General features: G+C 44.8%; 1 protein-coding gene across 2 annotated transcripts in view; it reads left to right on the top strand.

The window, feature by feature from the left end:
* The window catches only part of DEF6 (DEF6 guanine nucleotide exchange factor), a 54784-nt gene extending 40782 nt beyond the window's left edge, over positions 1-14002 (top strand). Inside the window, exons 4-10 of one of the 2 annotated variants that reach the window (XM_035122028.2) lie at positions 1501-1647; positions 4065-4173; positions 5476-5774; positions 7161-7327; positions 9226-9424; positions 11198-11288; positions 12022-14002. In XM_035122028.2, the coding sequence (XP_034977919.1) occupies positions 1501-1647; positions 4065-4173; positions 5476-5774; positions 7161-7327; positions 9226-9424; positions 11198-11288; positions 12022-12227 (1218 nt within the window). In that variant the 3' untranslated portion in view covers positions 12228-14002. The remainder of the gene's footprint in view (positions 1-1500; positions 1648-4064; positions 4174-5475; positions 5775-7160; positions 7328-9225; positions 9425-11197; positions 11289-12021) is intronic. The other variant, XM_035122026.2, reaches the window with a different exon arrangement.
* The last annotated feature ends 9198 nt before the right edge of the window (positions 14003-23200 follow it).

Below are 23200 nucleotides of genomic sequence, written 5' to 3' on the forward strand. Positions count from 1 at the left end.
TGTGGAACTACCTATGAACAGGAAATAATCCTGTAACACGGGGACCCAGCACAGCTTTCTTCCTCTCTGATAAAATATATATTGGCCTGATGGGGACTGCATCTACTGCACATTCTAGTTACCTTTTTGGACAATGATAACAAGAGCATTGGGACCCAGGTGGCGCTGTGGGACCCAGGTGGCGCTGTGGTTAAACCACTGAGCCTAGGGTTTGCTGATCAGAAGGTCGGCGGTTTGAATCCCTGTGACGGGGTGAGCTCCCGTTGCTTGGTCCCAGCTCCTGCCAACCTAGCAGTTCGAAAGCACGTCAAAAATGCAAGTAGATAAATAGGAACCGCTACAGCGGGAAGGTAAGCGGCGTTTCAGTGTGCTGCTCTGGTTTGCCAGAAGTGGCTTTGTCATGCTGGCCACATGACCTGGAAGTTGTACGCCGGCTCCCTCGGCCAATAATGCGAGATGAGCGCGCAACCCCAGAGTCGGTCACGACTGGACCTAATGGTCAGGGGTCCCTTTACCTTTACCAAGAGCATTAAAGGGGTGGGAAATGATCTAATTTGTGGTATTTGAAGTGAGAGGAGCAGTAGAACAAGGTAAAGTGGGGGGGGGGAGCAACCATCTGGGAAGAGACCAGAGAACCTATACTGATGTTTATTTGTCTTTTCCTATATAGAATGGTAACTGCATATGCTAAGGATAATCGGGTAGGCAACTTTGAGGCTTGTATGCATGTTCCATTTTTCTTCTGGGCTCTGCACACCAAGATGTAGTTGCTGTATTTACCAGCTAGCATGGGATTTTGCATGCCAGTCCTTTGGGAGATTTCCCACACTTTGCTAATCCTGATCTGTCCTGATCAGCCAATCTGCGTGTCAGGAGTCACAATTCCCTTGTGGTGTGCGAGCTGTCAAAAGTGCCAAATCAGCATGCCTGATAGTGGGGAATTCTGGAAGCATGCTGAGTGTACAGCATTGAGGATATGCCAGCAGCCAATGAGGAAATAGGACACTGTACTAAGTCCGCTGGGCAAAGAGGAAGAAAACAAGTCAGCATTCTTGACACCCACGAGCCACATGGTCCTGTTAGTAATAGTTCAGATGGCAGATCAAGCTCAAGGTTCATTAAGGTTGATATCTAGCTCATTCGAAGGAAAGGCTCCAGTAGAAAGCCTCATGCTAGTTGGTGGCACTTACTTATTCCACATCAGAAGTAAATTGGCCATGTGGGAAGTTGCCACATGGACGCAACCTCATATAAAACTAGTGATAAGGTATACCTTTCAGAATATACAATATGCATGTATACACTCTTACATATACCTGTGTAAGATAAGTTGGAAATCAGTTGACACAATCCATGTTCTAAATGTGCCAGTTTCTTTGGCTCCTTTGTGACACAAAACTGTTCTATGGCTGTAATATAGGTGGAGTCTTGCAAATATATTTGGTACAGATGTCTTTGTTTACTCACTCTCTGTTTCTCTGTCTCTTTGGTTGGGAGCAGGGCTATCTATGGAAGAAAGGTCATCTGAGAAGGAACTGGTCTGAACGATGGTTCACCCTAAAGCCCAGTGATCTCTCGTACTATGTGAGTGAGGAACGGAAGGAGAAAAAGGGGAGCATTTCTTTGGACAGAAACTCTTGCGTGGAGGTAATTGGACATACTCTGAAACAAAAGGAACATGATAGGCAGATGCAGTCCTCTCATGAGGCAGTTGGTGATTGTGTGTGGGGCTTCTCCTCTCCCCGGTTGCCTACCCCAGTGTCATTCCCTTCACCACGCACCCCACATGATGTCCTGCGAAACTAACAGGACCTTATCAAGGTTGCTGTCGAAGTCTATATACAGGTCCTTTTGAGGGAGGAAAAAAGCACATGCAGATGAAGGCATCTGATCTAAACAAATAAACTAAACATTTGTACACTATGCTTCAGCAAATAAGAGTCCAAGATGGTCAATGACAAGTCCAAAATAATTCATTATGCATATTATAAAACACTAAAACAAGCAGTAAACCATAACGTGAGGCAGCAGCTTACAGGCTTAAGCAATTACATATATTAAAAATGCCTGGGGGGAGAATAAATGTTTTCGCCTGGTGCCAAACAAATTGTAATGCAGGTGGCAGGCACACTTCTTTAAGAAGAGGGTTCTGTAACCTGGCATCACCAGCAGGAAAAAGTAAAGCCCTCTCCGTTACTGTTTTATTCTGTGTTTCTGATATGGAAGGCACTTTGAGAAGAGCCTCAGCAGAAGATCTAAAAACAAGGGGTGTTATCCAACAAAGTGCTTACACTGGCACAGGGATCTCCATTTAAGCAGTTAATGCTATATTAGGCTGCATCAACCGAAGTATAGGGTTCCGATCAAGGGAAATAATAGTACTGCTCTATTCTGCCTTGGTCAGACCACATCTGGAGTGCTCTGTGCAGCTCTGGGCACCACCATTTAAGAAGGATATTGACAAGCTGGAATGTTTGCAGAGGAGGGTGACCAAGATGATCAAGGGTCTGGGAACCAGGCCTTAAGAGGAACGGTTGAGGGAATTGGGTATGTTTAGCCTGGAGAAGCAAAGTTTGAGAGGTGATATGATAGCCATCTTCAAATATCTGAAGGGCTATCACATGGAGGATGGAGCAAGCTTGTTTTCTCCTGCTTTGGAGGGTAGGACTCAAACCAATGTCTTCAAGTTACAAGAAAGGGGATTCCAACGAAACAGCAGAAATAACTTTCCAACAACAAGAGCTGCTCAACGGTGGAACAAACTCCCACGACAGGTGGTGGACTCTCCTTCCTTGGAGGCTGTTAGGCAGAGGTTGGATGACCACCTGTCTTGTATGATCTAGTTGAGATTCCTGCATTGCAGGTGGCTGGACTAGATGACCCTTGGGCTCCTTTCCAACTCTATGATTCTGTGATCTCCACTTACGCAGCAAAACATCTCCTTCTCTTCTCCCCGTGTGCCTCCTGCGCCCTCCCCATATCTGCTCCGGAGGCTTGGGGGATTCCCTAGGACATATTTAATGGGTGTGAGGAAAGAGGAGAGAAGGGGGAAAGTACCACCGAACAGCCAGAAGTCCATGGTCTGGTAGAAGTATTTGGATGAGTGCTGTCCATACTGAGAAGGCCTTCCCCCAAATGTTTAAGACCTTCCCCTGAAAGGAGAAACAAGAAGGAAATGACTATATTGCTGACAGCCAAGTATGGGGAAAACAAGGTAGAATCAGTAGTGCCATCATGGCACAAAGTCCAGGTCCTTACTTGACAAAATGAGTAGGAGAGCCTCCAAATGCAGCAGGACTTGTTTATCACACTTTGAAGTGAATTCTAGTGCACATTAATGTCTAAAATGTGCCTCCTCCACATAAGTCCATTAAGACCATAGTATCCAGTGAAATCAAGCACTAATGGCTGCACAATTTAACTTCCTCTCCTCTCCTCTCTGCATCCCCTAAATCTGTTCTCGCCCCCCCAACCTTCCATAACAGATTGGGGGGGGGTTGTTTGGGGAGAGGGCATTCTGTTGCATGAATAAAAATCCTTGTGCTGATGGAGCTATTTTGTTGGATACCATCCAGAGTCTAAAATTACCTATTGCACCACTGAGAGGAATTGAGAAGACAAGCCATGCTGTGCCTGTTAATAGTGAGGACGGGAGGGATGGACTGGATCCAGTCCAGAACTGGCCCGCCCTCCATGGCCTGCTTTTGACAGGTGGGGAAGGCCGCCATACCTATCAGTTGCCTGAAGTCAGATGACTCTTCCTTTGTAGCCCCAGCTCATACTGTATGGGAAGAGGATTTGCAGCCATGGATTGAATTCAAGCCAAGGCTGCAAAGATAGTTGCTGAAAGTAGGGCTTGCAGTCAGCACTGGGTGTAAATTGAGTGCTGACTGCTAGCTCCACTTTCAGCAGGGATTGGAAGTCAGCAGGGGGCACTTCTCCCAGGCTGGGTTGCAAAGTCTTGATGTTGATGATGTTTTGTGGCTGGGAAAGGCAGGGGTGGCAGTGTTCTAGGTGGGCTTGTGGCTGAAGGGAGATGTCAACTTTTCCTCCTTTATTCAAAGATCTTGCCTGACAAGGATGGGAAACGGTGTATGTTCTGTGTGAAAACACCTTCTCGGACGTATGAAATGAGCGCCTCGGATACCAGGCAAAGGCAGGAGTGGACACTTGGTGAGTACTGTGGCTCTTCTCTCCTGCACCTTTGGAGATTTGGTGAAATTAACAGATAAAACTGAAAGAAGCAAGAGCCTCTGACCCTTTAGGTAGCCTTCATTCATGGATTGACTTTCTCCCCGTATGACTTGAACTGCCCAAGCTAAAGTAACTCAGATGGCCAACATTTTATGAAAACATAAAAAACACATGATTCTGGACTGAAAGCCAGTCTTGTGTAACTATTTGGGACTTCAGTGCAGATTATTTAAATATTGTCTTCTGCGAGAATCTTGGGCTCCTAGTAGTAGCTAAATAATATTGAGTGTTAGAGATAGGAGACAAGATAATATGGAACCACAGGGTCTTGCCAGTCTGACACTTCCTCTCGTGTGTGTGTGTGTGTGTGTGTGTGTGTGTGTGTGTAGAGTTCTTCGTTTGCATACAACAAAACTTTTATGAACTTTGCAGTATGAAAAGGAAGTTTGGTTTTGCTTTAGTTCCTGTTGAATAGCGTCAGCCAAGAAAGCAGATATCCCAAAACTCTGGGGGTCATGGGTGCTGAATGTTGCAACTCTTCCTTATTTCATTTCTCTAACATATTTTTATATTGCCCATCATCAAAATCAATTGCAGAGAAGTTTTAAAAAATGTAGAAGTGCAATTCATGAAAACAATGAAAATGATTAATCAGACAAGCAGATAATGGAACAGTTCAATGAGGTAAAAAGCCTGGGCAGCTAAGGAGGCTTATGCTTATGCCATGCTGCTTCCAGGCAAGCCTCCTTGGAGCGGGGTGGCAAAGCCCCTCTCCTTCTTTGCCACCTACCTGCCTCACTTTTGAAAAGGATGAGGCTTTAGAGAAGAGCCTCACAGGAGATGGCCTAAGGCATTGGTGGGCCACATCCCTTTGAGGTAACCTTCCAGGGGCTACATGCCAGTGGTGGATGGAGCCAGAGGCAAAAGTGGGAGGAGCAATTAATGTAAATCTTACCTTTGTGCACTAGGCTTTGTTTCTACATGCACTCGCCTCTCTATCCTCCATCCATGGGAGCAAGAGACATTATCAGAATTGAAGGTCACATTCCAGCCAGGCAAAACCATGAAGTCATGAAGCAGGGCCAGTAGAGGGTGTGGCCTAGGAAGATCCCTGAGCACTAGATATAAAGACATTAAGATCCGCATTTGGACCCTGGACCTGAGTTTCCTTGACCCTAAGGGATAAGGAAGTGGTTGTGAGTCAAGGGGCTCTTTATAGTTGCTAGCCAAGGCAGTCCCTACTTCCCCTTCTGACATCTCTGGCCCTTCCTCCCTTGGCAGCCATCCAGATGGCAATCCGCCTCCAGGCTGAGGGCAAGAAGTCTCTGCACAAGGACTTGAAGCAGAAGCGGCGGGAGCAGCGGGAGCAGCGGGAGCGGAAGAAGGCCGCCAAGGAGGAGGAGATGCAGCGCCTGAAGCAGCTGCAGGAGGAGAAGGAGCGCAAGCTGCAGGAGCTGGAGCTGCTGAAGGAGGCCCAGCGCCAAGCTGAGCTCTTGCTCCACGAGGAGGAGGAGCGGCGCCAGCAGCAGCATGAGGAAATGCAGAGGACGCTGGAGATACAGTTGCAGGAAGCTGAAAAGGTGGGTTCAAGGAGAAGGGCGAGGGGGCTCCCAGATCCACAACCTGCCTGATAGACCAGGTCAAAATGCTGAGAAAAGACCAGGTCAGCCAACAAAGATACAAATCCCTCCTTGGCGTCTTTGGTGGGTCAGTCAGCTTGCCAACAATACCCAGGAAAGGTTAGGAATGCAGTGGATTTTTTAGGGGCTTGTTCAGTGCTCTGGCTTGTGCAATAAGTCTCATTGGGACCTCCAGACTAGACTGGCTGGGCGAGGAGGGAGCACATCCTTTTGAGAAGCATGAAGTGATGGAAGGCCTGCTTTCTCTTGGCTTAAGATTAGCAACTCACACGCCTAAGCAGTACACTATGGTTTCACTGTGTGGTGCTAACCAGAAGTTCCAGGTAGTACTGAATACAGTGGCTATACACTACTGATGGAGGTGCAAGACCAACAGAGTGTGTCATCTCTGCAAAAATATATGCATTGGCTGCCCATGTGCTACTCTGCCAGGTTCAGGGTTCTTGTAATAATATGCAAAATTCCTGAAGCCAAGCTGGTGCCAAATGTATTGCTCTGCTTTACTGTGGCCCACATCAGCAAGCCCGAGAGGGGGGTCTTGTGTGGGCAGCCCAGGACCTCCATACACGCTGCCTAGACTTGTGCCCCGAGGAGGTCACCAGAGGCACACTCCATTGTCTGTCGAGACAGACAGATGCCAATAACAAGCTTATATAGTTGTAAACTCCTGATATTAATCAAATAGCTTATAAATAGTTATAAATAGGGCTTGCTGTATACTAGAAAATGTAATGTCACCTTTTTGTCATGGCATGCAGCTTACTTATTATTTGTTGTATAATTGTGGCACATCTAAGGCAAACAAGCAAGCAAGCTGTAAAATGAGTCAACAAGCATCAAGTATTACTCAGGCTCTGTGCAACAAAGAACTGAGTCAGAAAAATATTCATGTGGAATTCTGTGCAGTCACTACCCAGCTTCAGAGTGACAGCCATATTCCATAGTGCAAAATGTCCAACTCAGCATTGTTATATTCATCATGGCATCATTTAATAGCCACCAAGACAAACAGGCAGAAATCTCCTATAGAGGAGGTCATGGACCTCTTAACATTCCAATAAGTGTTACCTCCCCCCACCCCACCCCCACAAAAAAGAATCTGAGGCCCACATCCCACTGAGCCAATCACTTTTGCTTCTTTCTACGCTGCTAATTATTGCATGCCTGTCTTTGTGCATCCACAAATCTGTACTGGAAATGACAGAAGCCATACCACAGTCTGCACCTACGGCTGAGTTGTAGGCTGCGTTTAGGGAGCTGATTCTGCCCCCTGCTGTTGGGCTGTGTACTCTACATACTAACCACATGGTATTATTATACCTGCAGGCTCGTGCTAACATGCAGGCAGAGATGGTACTGAAGGAGGCAGAGGCAGAACGTCAGCGCAAGCGCATCACAGAACTGGAGGAGATGCAGCAACGACTCCAAGATGCTCTGCACCAGGAGGTTAAAGCTCGTCAGGATGAAGAGGCCGTGAGATATGCACAGGCCCGGTACGGATAATGAATACTCAGCTTCCTTCCTGCAACTAGCTCTGGATATAATGTCCTTTGGCAGCTGAAACAAATGCTCAGCTGGCATAATTGTGAGATCCCTCAATGATGCTGGACTCATGTACTCCCTTGCCATCTACCCCGCTGGAAGAACTGGGAGCAATTCCAGGGCTGAGGCTTGCAGTTTGCTGTAACTATAACTTTGCAGGACACTACTATTTATGAGTGTAATTTCTCCAAGAAAAACTGAAGCTCCTTCAGTTGTTTTCATTGCACCTTATACACCTCTTAATGGGGGAAACCTGGAATTGGTATAGCTGATCTGTGCTAGAATCAACACAAATGTCCTCTACTGCACCATTTGCTATTATTATATTATATTATATTATATTATATTATATTATATTATATTATATATTATTACATTACATTACATTATTTCCCATGCCATCAATGTGCGTATACTTTACAAAGTATAAGACAATGGTTCCTGCACCAAGGAGCCTACAATAGAGGAGGAGGAAGGAAATGGAGGCAGGGGTAAACAGAGAGGATATGCATTTATTTCAGCTGCATGTACTTTGGCTGAATTGAAGTGGGGTATAGATGAAGGGAAAGTATTCATAGAAAAGAAGAGTTTTGAGGAGGGGTTTGAAGGAAGAGGGGTGACATGGCATCTCTGAAGTCTTCCAGGAGGCAGTTAGCTCAAAGCGAAAAGAAGATTAAGAGAAACAGTGGAGTATTTTGAGGGAGCAGGAAATCCTCAGGCAACAGGATGGAGGTGCAAAGGTCATGGACAGGGACATATCAGAATAAGAGCAGAGAGATAAAAATGGAGATTGGGCCTTGGAGGACTCTAAAAGAAAGGGCAGGGGATTTGTGCTGGATCTGGGAACAGACAAAAGGCAGCATAGGGATTTAAGTGGGGGGGGGAATGCATTGTCAGAGTGACAACAGAGGTGAATGAGTTTGACGACACAGTTCTGAATAGAGGTCAACGTCAGACTGTGGAAAACTACACATGAGAGGATTGCACCAGGGCATTTGCTAAGGGGGTAGAGAGAGATTTGAGATGGGACAAAACATTTCCCAGAAAACCCTTTCCCCAATATCTTCACCGTGTCCTAAGCAAGGATTCCCAGAATGGAGGCAGTTGCACACACTTCTTGCAAATCATACTGTTTTCCTTCACAGTTACATGGACTTTCCCTGTGTGTACTGGAACTGACCAGAGGCTTAAACAAGAAAATTGCTCATAGGCAGGGTTGGTGCTATAATTAGGCCAACTAGGCAGCTGCCTAGGGCACTAACCTCAGAAATACACCATATTGACATTTGATGGGCACAGGTTAGTTTTTATTCTAACCTATACCTTTCTGATAATATATGACTTTTAGATTTTGAAAACAGTTTTTCACAAGTCAAACTTACAAGAACTTACATACCAGTACGCTCAGCAGTATTGCAAAAGAGACATACGGCTTGGCAACTATATCCATTGAACATGCCCAAGTATCAACACTTGACATGAAGGAATTTACAAAGGAAAAGGCATGCAAAGTGAGATTTTGATGTGCCTGAAACCAAAACTTTTAAGAGACTTAAATTTTAACATCGCAGTTGACAATATTATTCTAAATGATTTGTGTGCTAAAGCGTTTTCTTGTTTATTTGTGAAGGAAAATCAAAGACTATTGTATTACTTATTCTAGCAATTCAAAGTAAATTAAGCAGTTTCAAGCCTCATTTTTTTCCTACAAGACATCTGCTTTTGAAAATTGAAGTTAATAATTTTTTTGCTAGGGAGTGGAAGTAGTTAGCTTGGCCTACAGGGCAACAAAATTGCCCGGCACCAGCACAAGGTGAAATGTAACTGACTTCTTCTGCAATTTTGTTAGGTTGCTGAATGAAGAGGAGGAAAAATTGAAGCAGCTGATGAAGCTGAAGGAGGAGCAGGAGGAGTACATCATCAGAACCCAGCATGAAAAGCTGGTCCTCAAGCAAGAGATGGAAAACAAGAGCAGGTTTCTGGAAGAGGCCCAACAGCAGCTGGAAGAAGTGAGAGTCAATAGAGAAAGGGTGGACCAGGACGTCATGGTGAGTGATGGAGCTGTCTCTGCTTCCCATTCTCTCTAGCAGAGTGTGTTACCACCACAGAAGCATCTTATTTAGCCATGGTCTAGCCCACCTCCCCATAAGTACCTCAAGATGGCAAGGTACAAACTACATGCTTAAAACAGTAAACTGATTATAGCATATGCATGGTGCATCCTGGATTGTGCAATTCAAAAAGGGCTCAAGTTGCCTCCTTATGTAGTCTCCTTCCCAAAGCAAGGAAATCTCTTCCCCACTTCTTCCACACACAGATGCACTTACTGCAGTGTTTCCCAACCAGTGTGCCTCCAGATGTTTTGGGACTACAACTCCCATCATCCCTAGCTAGCAAGACCAGTGGTCAGGAATGATGGGAGTTGTAGTCCCAAAACATCTGGAGGCACACTGGTTGGGAAACACTGACTTACTGTATTTACTGTTAGATCAAACTATCAAATCTGGGCCAAAGTAAATCACTAGCAGAAAACAGGTATGGTACACCTGTGAGAGAGAGCTCCAGAGATTTAGTTCCAGATGATGTATGCCCTGTGAAAACTGCATCCCAGTACCTGTGGTGACCTTAAATGGAGACACTGCACTTTTACTCCCTTGGACCAAGTTGGTGGACTCTACTTCATTGGAGGTTTTTAAGCAGAGGCTGGATGTCATGGATGTTTTAGTTGTGATTACCCTCAGAATCCCTTCCAATTCTTCAATTCTGGTTCTATGAAGCTAGCATTTGTAATAGTTATCAGCACTTCTCTGAAAATACTAGGTGATCAAATCTGCAGTCATATAGCAACTTAAAAAATCAACTTCCCCAAAGCAACTTACTTTGATTTATCATCAATTTCACACCTGTTGCCTTTTGAGAGAGATTCTGGAATGAAAGATTATCCCTAAGTGTACTTAGCATAATGTTGGGATAATTGCACTTGAAGTACCAGATAGCAACCAGATTTTGTACAAACAGTCCCCCTAGAAGGGCCCACTGCTCCTGGTTTTGTGCTGTCTTTACTGTAGCTTTGCTAATTCTGTTAGTATGTTTGGGCTAGCAATGAAGAACATGGGAACTGCACTGTGTCCCATCAGTGAAGGATTTCCTCTGGTGCAATGTAACCACCACCCTAATAATAATAATAATAATAATAATAATAATAATAATAATAATTTTTATTACTTATACCCCGCCCATTTGGCCGGGCCTCCCTAGCCACTCTGGGCGGCTTCCAACAGAATATAAAAAATGTGATAAAAACATCAAACATTAAAAACTTCCCTAAACAGGGCTGTCTCCAGATGTCTTCTAAATGTCAGATAGTTGTTTATTTCCTTGACATCTGATGGGAGGACGTTCCACAGGGCGGGTGCCACTACTGAGAAGGCCCTCTGCCTGGTTCCCTGTAACCTCACTTCTTGCAGTGAGGGAACCGCCAGAAGGCCCTTGGCGCTGAACCTCAGTGTCCAGGCAGAATGATAAATCTGTTCTAGGGGTTCCCCCAACTCTCTGGAGCAGATTTGGGAGGGTGTGGGGTGCACATGGGGAAAGGACAGTGGGAAAGCCCTGTTGCACAAGTTGAATTCCTTGCACTGACAGGATGCAGCAGTTGAATACTAGCCAGAGTTTTTATTGTAATTTGTACTTTATATTTTATCGCTTCTTTAAACTGCCCTGAGAACTTGGTTGGATGGGTTGTATATGAAGATAAGTTATACATTATTGTTACTTTGTGATGTTGCCTGATTGCTTTGTGCTTTTTTCCTGTTTCATTGTAGTTGGCCCAGCGGAAGCTTCAACAGGCCAGCACCAATGTAAAGCACTGGAATGTTCAGATGAATCGACTGATGCACCCCATTGCACCAGGAGGTAAGCGACCGCATAAAGTATTCACATTTGGAGCAAATACACAGCTAAATCTGATAACCGCAGCCAATTGACCCATTGCTTCAAACTTGCACACAGCTGTATCTGGTAGTTGTTTGCTTACCAGGGAATAATCTTGCATTGCAGAAAGTAATATTGCCATTCTTTTTGATCTTCTTCCTAACTGCGAACAGAGGTCAGATCCCTCCAGGGTTTATGAGCCATGTTGTTGTTCTAAAGATCCTTTGTGCTCTTATACAAATAAAAATGTCCTTGTTTAATTCCAGCAATTTGGAACATTCTGCCTTGTTTGTTTGTTCAGTGGTACCTCGGAACGCGAACGTAATCCATTCCGGAAAACCGTTGAGTTAAAAAATGTTCAAGTTCCAAGGCGCGGCTTCCGATTGGCCGACAGCTGGGTTTTTTCACAGAGCGGAAGCAGCGTCGGACGTTTGTGTTTCAAGGATTGTTCAAAAACCGGAGCACTTCCGGGGTTTTGGCATTTGGGAACTGAAACGTTTGGGAACAGAGCCGTTCGAGTTCCGAGGTACCACTGTATCCTTTTCTGTTATTTACTGTGACTGCTAGGTTCCTCTGGAGACTAGCAGATTTAATTTGAACACACACATTCTTGCATGCTCACTCTTGAAGGTGCTTTGTTGCAATGATAGTGATGAGCTTATGCATGGCAATACTCTATTGTTGCTTCTAACTGCTTTTGTTCATCTCTTTCTAGAGAAACGTACAATGGTGAGTGGAGGGTTCCCTGGTTTCAACCCTGCACTCCTGTCCAGGAGAGATTCCTCCCTCAAACTGAAGCAGAATCTGGAAAAGAAGAAATCTGATGCTATGAAGAATGGAAGCAAGGAAAACTTAAATGGAGAGATGGAGAAGCAGCTGCAGGCACCTGATAAAGATCATCCTAGCTCAGAAACCCTCTGAGTAGCTACAGAAGCCAGGCCAACCCACTTGTTGAAATTTTGGGACCGGGACGTAAACATCATGACAGCTTAACAGTAACTATAGTATATACATATGAGCACTGGACAGATGTAAAGATTGTATAGGGAAGTATGATAAGAATTCTACTTTGTTAAGCCATGGGCTATGCTGGCAACTTGCTTGGTATGCAAAAGCAGCACCTGATGTATATAAAATGGACAAACTAGAAGTTTCCTTATCCACAATGCAGGAGTATGGTTCTTTGGGATTACAGTTCCCTCAAGGTACACTTTATTTGGCCTCTGCAGAAGATGAAAGATCCTCATCATGCTCTCATACTGGCATGAGGAATTCTCAGCTGCTGCTGCTGTTGCTGGTAACCACCGCTGTAATGTGCCAAGATGTCTCATTCTCTTTAAAAAAACATTTTTTTAATAGTAAAATATATATTGTGCTCCATTGTGGTTTGAAATATGTTGTTATATAAACAGTCTGGGTCCTGCTTCTTTGGGACAATATTGGTTAATTTTCCACGTCTTTCATTATTATTATTATTATTTTGTCAGCTGAAGATACAGATATGGCCCAAGTTTATATAATGAATTCTGAAAATGTTATGTTTCTAATTTTGAAACCAATGTGCAAGCCTTGTCAAAGAGTTGTTGAGAACAAGCAAGTTGGTGCTCAGTTTCCCTGGATCACTGTGCAATGTAGAGTATGAGTTTTAAATGAAATATCTTTGTTTTTTGTTATCAAGCAAGCATTGTGAAAGATATATAGAGGGGGAAGGGTGTTGGAGGAACTAGCACAGCTCTTTCGGGGGGGAGGGCATGTGTGTGTGCTGTGAGTTGTGACATTCTGATTATGTTACAGGAATACCACTGGTGTCCTAAGGAGAGTGTCTTATAAAAGCAACTGTAAATAGAATTTCCTGGTGCACAGCTGCGGGAAGGAAATGGAGAGGGGGAGAGAAGGGCTTGTGGAAGATGCAGAGGGAGAGTGAAGGAGAACGATACTGTGCTCCAGGGCAGCAAAAAATAATTCTAACTGATAAACAGTAGTATTTTCAAAAGTGATCAAAGTGGAGGACTAGGTTTTCTCCATAACATGACATAGGGCTCATCCAGTCTTCCCTTTGTAGTGCCACTTTCCCCTGGGAAAACCCGATCTTTACTGCTGAATCAGAGGAAACACCAATCAAGTTTTCTGTGGATTGACATTTGCTCTGATTGAGCGCTAAAGAGCGGGTTTCCCCAGGGAAAGCAAACAGAAAACTGCTCTGCCCTGTGCTCAGAAAGCAAGGGGCAAGTGGGAAACTGCTCAGATTTGTGTTTTTCTAGATGCGGGAGAAGTAGAAGTGTTAACCTAATCATAGAAACAAGTCCCACTGGATGCAGTGAGACTCTGCACTAAGTGCGCTTAGGCTGGCAGTCTAGGAGTCTGAAAAGTTAACAATAGTTTCTCAGTTTCAAATGGTATAAGAGAGCCACTGTAGCCTGCAGTATGCCCCCTCAATTCTTTTGTCCCATTTATCTTCCATGACAAACAAGTTTTGCAGGGTTTTGAAGCACCATGAAAAGTTTGTAAAACCTGTTTGGCCACGGGTGGCATAGCTGCCAAGTTATCCCTTTTTTTAAGGGATTTTCCCTTATGCTGAATAGGCTTCCTCGCGAGAAAAGGGAAAACTTGGCAGCTATGACGGGTGGTAGCATGCCTTACAACAGTGTTTCCCAACCAGTGTGCCTCCAGATGTTTTGGGACTACAACTCCCATCATTCCTGACCACTGGTCTTGGTAGCTAGGGATGATGGGAGTTGTAGTCCCAAAACATCTGGAGGCACACTGGTTGGGAAACACTGCCTTACAACATGAGCAGTCATGGTTCTGACATATCCCCTTCAACCCTTTGGGAAACAGCTGCCAGGGTCTAGTCTCAATAAAAACAATCTATAATCTTTTCTACCAGTAGACAAATCAATATTGAGGAGAAGAATTCTAGCCTGGCCTTCTTCTCCCTGATAAGCTAGTTTTAGGTGTGCATAGATTGCCCACCACCACAACCCCAGCAGCATTGATTCATGCTATTTCCCAAGTGTAGTGGGAATGGGCAGGTGTGTTTTTTTTTAAATGTCTACTGATTGTGTAAACTAGTTCATAAATACATGTTAATAAGACATGAATCATAGACAAACGAAAATATACATACTGCTCCCAGCATTCGGCTGAGTTTTACTCAGCGTAGAAGCATTGAAATTAATGAAATTTATTAATATCATGAAATTTTATTGCTTAGAAACAAAACATCAACAATCCCAGACCAGAGCCAAAGTGTAAGTAAATGTGTGATTAATAAATGATGAAACAAATAATCCTTCCTGAAATCAATGACTAAGTTAGGTCCATTAATTTCAGTGGGTCTCCTCTGGTTAAAACTTAGTTGAGTACCACTCACTCCCCTTGATGCACAATTTCTCAAATCTCTCCTACTGCTGTAGTATGAATTCATGAGGATGTAAATGCACTCAGAAGGTGATAGCAGTTAGAGCTGTATTCATCCTAGGTGAATATACCGTCACCACAATGATTTCTTCCTACACAGTGAAGTGTTCTCCTGTTTCTTTCCTTTGTGCACCCCACCCCCAGCAGTTCCTCCAACCCTACAGAGTCCAGAGCATATTTGGGGATGGCACAAGGAGAGGAGTGGGAAAATATCACTGTGCTGGCACTTTTCCTTCAATTGGTGCAAGGATTTCATTGACTACTAGCTGTACCCAGCCACGCGTTGCTGTGGCTCCGTCAGGGCCCCCGTTTCCCAGGACAGGCGCATGCCGTAACAACACCCCTCCCTCTGTTGCCCCCGGCGCGTGACGTCATATTCCCCCTGTGTGACGTCACCCTCCACCCCGTGTGTTCCGTTTGTAGATAAGACACATATAGGAGGGTTGTAGTGAAAGTAGAGAAGGTCCCCCTGGCCCCCCGTTTCACAGTCCCCCAAGAGCGTTCTTGTAAATCCCCCCACCCTGTCCCGACCCATTGAGGGTCCCCGAAAGCCATGGGTCTCCTGCACTCTCCGTTGGCGTTCCCTCCCCCCCCAGCATACCTCATGGTCCCGGCAGGGCAGGTAGGCGAAGGGGCAGGATCCGGCCGTCGGCCTCAGAACAGGAGTCCTCCACTATCCACTGGCGTTCCCTCCCCTCTTGTATAGCTCATGTTCCCGGTGTGGCCCGGCGGTTGAAGGGGTAGGATCCTGGTGTCGGCCTCACAGGAGGAGCCGCCCACTCTCCATTGGCGGTCCCTCTCCCCCCCTTGCATACCTCAGGGTCCCAGTGGGACCCGGTGGGCCAAGGGGCAGGATCCAGCCATTGCCCTTGGAGCAGGAGTTGCCATGGTGGCGGTTACAGCATGCTGTGTTCACTGACGTGAGGATCCGGACCCTGCCCTCAGAGGAGTAGCTGCCGGGTAGTTGCTCCCAGCAGCCTCTGCTGTCTGATGCATGTAGTATAGTGTCTGTTATGTCAACGCCCAATAGATGGTGCTGTGTTGAGTTGTGTTTCCAAAAAATAGAGTTTTACCTGCCACAGATGTGACATCTGTCTATGCAAAGTATATGCAAACACATATATGCGTATTCACATGTGACGTTGTGTCCAAATTTCAACTGAATCGGTCAAGCGGTTTCAGAGAAAAGTGGAGACACACGAACATGGACATTTTACACACACACACACACACACACACACACACACAGAGAGATATAGATATAGATATAGATTATCTTTGGCAGAACTTACAAAGTGGTGTGTGTGTGTATAGCAGGGGGGCCTATAGTCAGTCATTTTTTCTTTATAGCAGGTGAAAAAACTGCAAACTGACAGCTAGTTCATGGGATTTAGCTATGTCCATATAGCCAGGATTGTCTGCTCAGACTGGTAACGTCTCTCCAGAGTCCCAAGCCTTCTACTACTTGGTCCTTTTTTCTTTTCTATGTTTACAAGAGCCAGGGCTTGAATCAGGGACCTTAAGCACTTCATAATAACTTTATTTCCTCTCATCACAAAGATATAGACTACCACATTGGCCAATGAGAGCAGAAAATGCTGTGTTGCATTTCCTTGCTTTTGGGCAATTAAACATTCTCATGCCTTAGTAGTTCAGCAATGAGATTTCCTGGAGGGGCCTCTTTGAAAATGGAGATGGGGCCCTCTCTATCCCTCAAAGTAGCATAAGCAAATTCAGCTGCCACATTTGCTGTTGCCTCCACATCCTTCTGTTGCCACTGGGCATGTGTATGTACCATACACTTAAAATATGTGACTTACTTGAAATAATTCTATGATCCTACAAATTGTAGTTAAAGGCGTTGTAGCTGGGGGTGGTGGTGGTGGTAAACTACAGTTTCCATGATTAATGTAGGAAACAGCCACTATAGATGTATTTTGGACTTACTTTATCTCTTCTCAAGAAATGAAGAGAAGCTGAACTTGCTTTCCACCTCATAACAGGTGGGAGCTACAATTGGCCTTAATTAACAGCATTTCTTAGGGACCCAGGTGGCGCTGTGGGTTAAACCACAGAGTCTAGGGCTTGCTGATCAGAAGGTCGGCGGTTCGAATCCCTGCAATGGGGTGAGCTCCCGTTGCTCGGTCCCAGCTCCTGCCCACCTAGCAGTTCGAAAGCACATCAAAGTGCAAGGAGATAAATAGGGACTGCTCTGGCGGGAAGGTAAACGGCGTTTCCGTGCACTGCTCTGGTTTGCCAGAAGTGGCTTTGTCATGCTGGCCACATGACCCGGAAGCTGTCTGCGGACAAATGCTGGCTCCCTTGGCCTATAGAGCGAGATGAGCGCCACAACCCCAGAGTCGGACATGACTGGACCTGATGGTCAGGGGACCCTTTACTAACAGCATTTCTTATTTTCAGCTAAAACAACACTGAGCAAAGATGTTTCTGTTCTCTTCATTTCTGGTCCTGCAATGCTGACATCAGAAAAGAAACTCATTGCATCAGCTTCTTTCCTGAGTGCTTCCTCTGCCGAAACATCACACACCTGCTTCTTCTCTTACTGCTTATCTAGATGATCAGTAAAAGCATGCTTCAAGGAGAGAACACTAAAGCATGATCCCTAGTTCACATATGATAGATGGTGGTGGGTGCAGGGAAGAGCCAGACTGTTGCTTGCTCCCTTTCTTGGGTTTTTATTTTTTAAGCTATCCTGGTAGTTGTATACTTTTGCATAACAGAGACCACACAGGTTGGAAAACTTAAATGTAGATATATATTGTTAAATGTGAAAGGTTTGCAGAATGAAACAATACTGGGGGAAAGTTGGTAACAGGTCGCCAAATGGTACAGGCATGCAACTTGAAAGGAGATATCTGGTACCTTCTGTAACAAATTTTCAAGGCCAGAGCTACTGTACTTTCATTTTACAGCAGGCTGCTGCCTAGATCCCCACAATCGATTATATATTCTATTACATATTTTGGAATGTTGTTTGTCTGTTTGGACACCTCTTAAGATATCATAACCAAAATTTGCATGGTTCCTAAGATCAATGAGCAGGTTTTTGTCCATGTTTGGATACAGTTAGATGCTGTTGTGATGGACTGAACACTTTGAAATTGCACTGTCACTGATTTTAACCACTAGTTTCAAAACACCGCTGATTTTGGGTGTGTGTGGGAAGCAGTGTTCTTAGAATTCCCAAGAAACACCAGGTACAAGGTTGCTAGTTCCAGACAGATAGGGGAAAAAAGTATTGTGGTAAAAGTTTTCAAGGACCTGCATTTCCTTAGCTGGATTTTCATTCCTTCCTTCCTTTGTGTAGAAAGTACTTTGGAGGTGTTGTAGCCCATCGCCCTGCTCAGTGCTAGATGCCTCAGTTGTCAAAGGCCAGGGAAGGATCTTAAGAGTTGGAAGGGACCCTGAGGATCATCTAGTCCAACACCCTGCAATGTAGGAATATGCAACTGTAACGTAAGTGGATCAAAACTGTGACCTTGACATTATCAGCACCTTGCTTTATTCATGCAACAACAGGAACCGTGATAAATGATCATGCAGACTTTACTCAAGTTCATCTAGTGAAGGTGAGTCCACCAAGCCCATTTGTTTCACTGTCAGACAGCTCATACTGTTAAGGCATTTCTCCTAATGATTAGCCAAAAGCTGCTTCTTTGCAATTTTGGTCCATTAGTTCTACCCTATCCTCTGGAACAACAGAGAACAGGTTTGCTCTTTCTACTGTGTGACAGCCTTTTGGATATTTGAAGTCAACTCTCAAGTCTCTGCTTAATTTTCTCCAGACTAAACATACTCAATTCCATACCTGCACACTGAGAAAAACTCTTTTATGTATCTGAAGAAGTGGTCTCTTGTGCATAAAGGCTTAAGCCACAGTAAATCTGTCAGTCTTTAGTGTGCCATAAAACTCTTTTGTGTGTTTGCTGTAGCCTGCCTTATCCTCTGGAACAATTCAAGGTGTGGCTGATGATCAAACTGTTCCTTTCTGGCTTTCTGCCCTGCAGAAAAGGTAGCCAGAAATCAGTGTGTGGGAGAAAGTGGAAGAAATATTTTTCTTCCTTCCATACCCCGTTCTATGCCTTTCCACCATCTACAATGGTTCTGATCCTTGACAAGCTTGCTTAGCTTCCCGGTAGTATTCAGAATGGTAAAGAATAGCTGCAAAGTCAATGAAGAGAGGCAGGCAGGAGAGCAATACTACTGGGGTAAGAGTTAACTTACACTTGGCTACCACCTCAAAGTCTGGAGGCAATAAAGGGCTAAGGAGTAGTCAAGTATACCTCAGCAGGACACTTGATGGTGCGGAAGTGGAGCATTGAGGTGTAGAGCCTAGAGATGAGTGATTCTCCTGGGGCAGAGCAATCCATAGGAGGGGGGTACCATGGCTGAGAAGGCATGCTGCTCACTACTCACAGCTCACCTAAATTCATAGGGCAGGGCATGTGGTGAAGGATACTGTACCAGGGTGACTTTACCTATGGAGGCCAATAGTAAAATTTTAATTTGCTTATATATGCTGTTTCCCAATTTCTCATTACCGTACACTTCCGAAGTCAAATGAAACAATTTCTAAGGTGACATATATATTTAAAACTTTTATGAGCATGTCACTTGGATTAACGGGATGTCCTTTCCAAACAGTCCACCATCAATTCTACCCTATCCTCTGGAACAACAGAGTGCCACAGGGGTGCCACAGGGTTCTGTCTTGGGCCCAGTCTTATTCAACATCTTTATCAATGACTTGGATGATGGGCTTGAGGGCATCCTGAGCAAGTTTGCAGACGACAACAAATTGGGAGGGGTGGCTAATACCCGAGGACAGGATCACACTTCAAAATGACATTAACAGATTAGACAACTGGGCCAAAGCAAACAAGATGAATTTTAACAAGGAGAAATGTAAGGTACTACTCTTGGGCAAAAAAAATATGAAAGGCACAAATACAGGATGGGGGACACCTGGCTTGAGAGCAGTACATACTGGGAACATCATGCAATATGCACTCTTGAAAGAGGCACAAGCCAAGAGAAGGATCAGAGCTTCACAGAATGCTTGCAGAAACTGAACACGCACCTTCTCATTCCCTTCCCATTTCAGGATCTAGGAGTCTTGGTAGACCACAAACTTGACATGAGTCAGTAGTGTGATGCAGCAGCTAAAAAAGCCAATGCAATTCTGGGCTGCATCAATAGGAGTATAACATCTAGATCAAGGGAAGTAATAGTACCACTGTATTCTGCTCTGGTCAGACCTCACCTGGAGTACTGTGTCCAGTTCTGGGCACCACAGTTCAAGAAGGATACTGACAAGCTGGAACGTGTCCAGAAGAGGGCAACCAAAATGGTCAAAGGCCTGGAAACGATGCCTTATGAGGAACGGCTTAGGGAGCTGGGTATGTTTAGCCTGGAGAAGAGAAGGTTAAGGGGTGATATGATAGCCATGTTCAAATATATGAAAGGATGTCATATGGAGGAGGGAGAAAGATTGTTTTCTGCTGCTCCAGAGAAGCGGACACAGAGCAATGGATTCAAACTTCAAGAAAGAAGATTCCACCTAAACATTAGGAAGAACTTCCTGACAGTAAGAGCTGTTCGGCAGTGGAATTTCCTACCAAGGAGTGTGGTGGAGTCTCCTTTTTTGGAGGTCTTTAAGCAGAGGCTTGACAGGCATATGTCAAGAATGCTTTGATGGTGTTTCCTGCTTGGCAGGGGGTTGGACTGGATGGCCCTTGTGGTTTCTTCCAACTCTATGATTCTATGAATTGCCTCAGTTGAAAATCCAGACTTTCATTCATGCCACAATTTGCAGGCACAGGTCTCTGCTTTTCAGACATGAGTCCAAGCAGCTTTTTTTTCATGCCGCTTTCCCCGGAAAAACCCGTTGTTTATCACTGAATCGGAACAAATGTCAGTCCATGGAAAACTCAATTGATATTTGTTTCATTTCAGAGGTAAACAGCGGTTTTTCCTAGCACGGCCAAAAGAAAAACCATACACACCACTCGGACCTACTCGTACATGAGCCCTTTAAAGATGGGCGGGGTATAAATAATAAATTATTATTATTAAATTATTATATTTCAAATCAAAGGTGCTCCTTTATTTCTCTGCTTTGGTGCCTCTGCTATTTTCCTAGTCTTGTCCTATTGCCATTAACTCCATGAAATCTAGATAGGATGGTTTGCTCATACTATGTTGTTTTCACTCCTAGAAACTGCTTTTAGAAAGATCAGAGGTAAAAGCCTAATATTTCTTTTCTGCTTGACATTTTGATTTGCAGGGAGTCCCTAATGCAACCACATCATGTAGGTAGTTCTCCAAATATGTTTCCCTTATCTGGAATAGCTTGGTTGGGGATACCTTGAAAGGTAGCAAAATGTAGAACTCTCTCCTTTCCCAGTTAAGGATAATGTAATGAGTCGGATACGACTAAACAACTAAAAAACAACAAATGTGTGTGAAGAGGAACTGACAGAGGAAGAGAGATGGGAAACTGAGTTTAGTGTCTGTACGTGTCTTGGGGTGCTAGGTGTCTCCCAGAAGATCTGCTGTGGGAGCAGCGGACTTTGACTTCATTAGAGTACCTAAGCTATGTCTCCACCCACACTCAACCTGTATATGTATGTAAATAAATGCAAAGATTACAAAACACTAATAAGCCTCCAGTGACATCTTTCCACAGGGAATCAGACTTGGATAAGTACGGTGGTCTAGAAATTTCTTGCCATTTACGGAAGTGGAGTGAGCATTCACAATACTGTTTTAAATAGCAGTAAATTGCCCATGTGTTAGTGTCAACGACTTCTGTGTCCTGTTGCCTGTACTTGTAACAGGGTGAGGAAACGAGTTGGGAAGTATTTGTCAATTTCAGTTATCTCGGTTTGTCATTTTTCTTTTCTTAAATTCAGTTTTCCACATTTCTGCAGCAATTCTTCCTGTGTTTCAGTTCCTGTGTTTCAATTCAGTGCAGTGCTTCAGGAAGAGTGAATTTGATAGATTTGCTTTTAAATCTGAACTGATTCTAATTTTCCCTTGATCCCTAGGAGGGGAAGCATGCACACGGCACAGTAAAAGACATATAGGAGAGTGGTTATCGTTGCTCTTTTTTGTTAATAAATATGAAGACCCACCACCACCACCACTTTCCTAATAGATACCAGCAGTAGCTACATCATCCTAACGAGGTTTCTTTTTCGTCTGAAATTCTTTAATGTTATAGAACACATGGCCGTATAAAGCTGCTTTACATTAACTTAGACTGTAGCAAGACCACTGGTCCATCCAGGCCAGTACAGTACAGTGGAACCTCAGTTTATGAACACCTCGGTTTATGAATTTTCGGTTTATGAACACCGTGGACCCATCTGGAACGGATTAATTCATTTTCCATTACTTTCAATGGGAAAGTTTGCTTCAGTTTATGAACGCTTCAGTTTATGAACAGACTTCCGAAACCAATTACACCCATGCTTCAGTTTATGAACGCTTCAGTTTAAGTACTCTGCGGACCCATCTGGAACGGATTAATCCACTTTCCATTACTTTCAATGGGAAAGTTCGCTTCAGTTTATGAACGCTTCAGTTTATGAACAGACTTCCGGAACCAATTACACCCATGCTTCAGGTTAAGTATGCTTCAGGTTGAGTACTCCGCGGACCCGTCTGGAACGGATTAATCCACTTTCCATTACTTTCAATGGGAAAGTTCGCTTCAGTTTATGAACGCTTCAGTTTAAGTACTCTGCGGACTGTCTGGAACGGATTAATCCACTTTCCATTAATTTCAATGGAAAAGTTCGCTTCAGTTTATGAACGCTTCAGTTTATGAACAGACTTCCGGAACCAATTGTGTTCATAAACCGAGGTACCACTGTACTGTCAACATTGACAGCAGCTGCCTTCTGCATCCTTAACTGGGGACATGGGCGTAGCCAGGGGGCGGAAATCCAGGCTATGCCCATGACTGGGAATACTGGCTGTTGTGTATTGAGTGATTGAACCTGGGACTTCCTGCATGCAAAGCAGATGCTCATATACCCGCTTGAGTTCAGTGGGGCTTATTCCACGGAATAAGAGCCCCCTCAATTGAGTAGCCATAGCCTCAGTGATGCCTTCTACACCGCGACCAGATGCAGAAATTGACGCAAGTCCCTGGCCCTGTTTGCATCCGCGCCTGTCCCATGTCGGACCCAGCACTTCTCGCTCCCGCTTGAGCAACTCTCCGCCCTCGGACGGCCGCTTCCATGGAAGAACCCGCTGCCACTCGACGACCACTGGGGCGGGGGTTAGCCAGCCACAGGGTTGGCCTCCTCCTTTGCTGACGAAGAGAACCTTCTCTCCTTAGGGGGCGGGAACGGGCTTGGGCCGTCGTCGTGGCGATATGCTAATACCTCCCTCGCGCCTCTGACTGGCCAACCGGGGTGGCGATGCGCGGTGACGCCAGGCCC

This window comes from Zootoca vivipara, chromosome 7 (genome assembly GCF_963506605.1).
Source record: "Zootoca vivipara chromosome 7, rZooViv1.1, whole genome shotgun sequence".
Taxonomy (NCBI): Eukaryota; Metazoa; Chordata; class Lepidosauria; order Squamata; family Lacertidae; genus Zootoca; species Zootoca vivipara.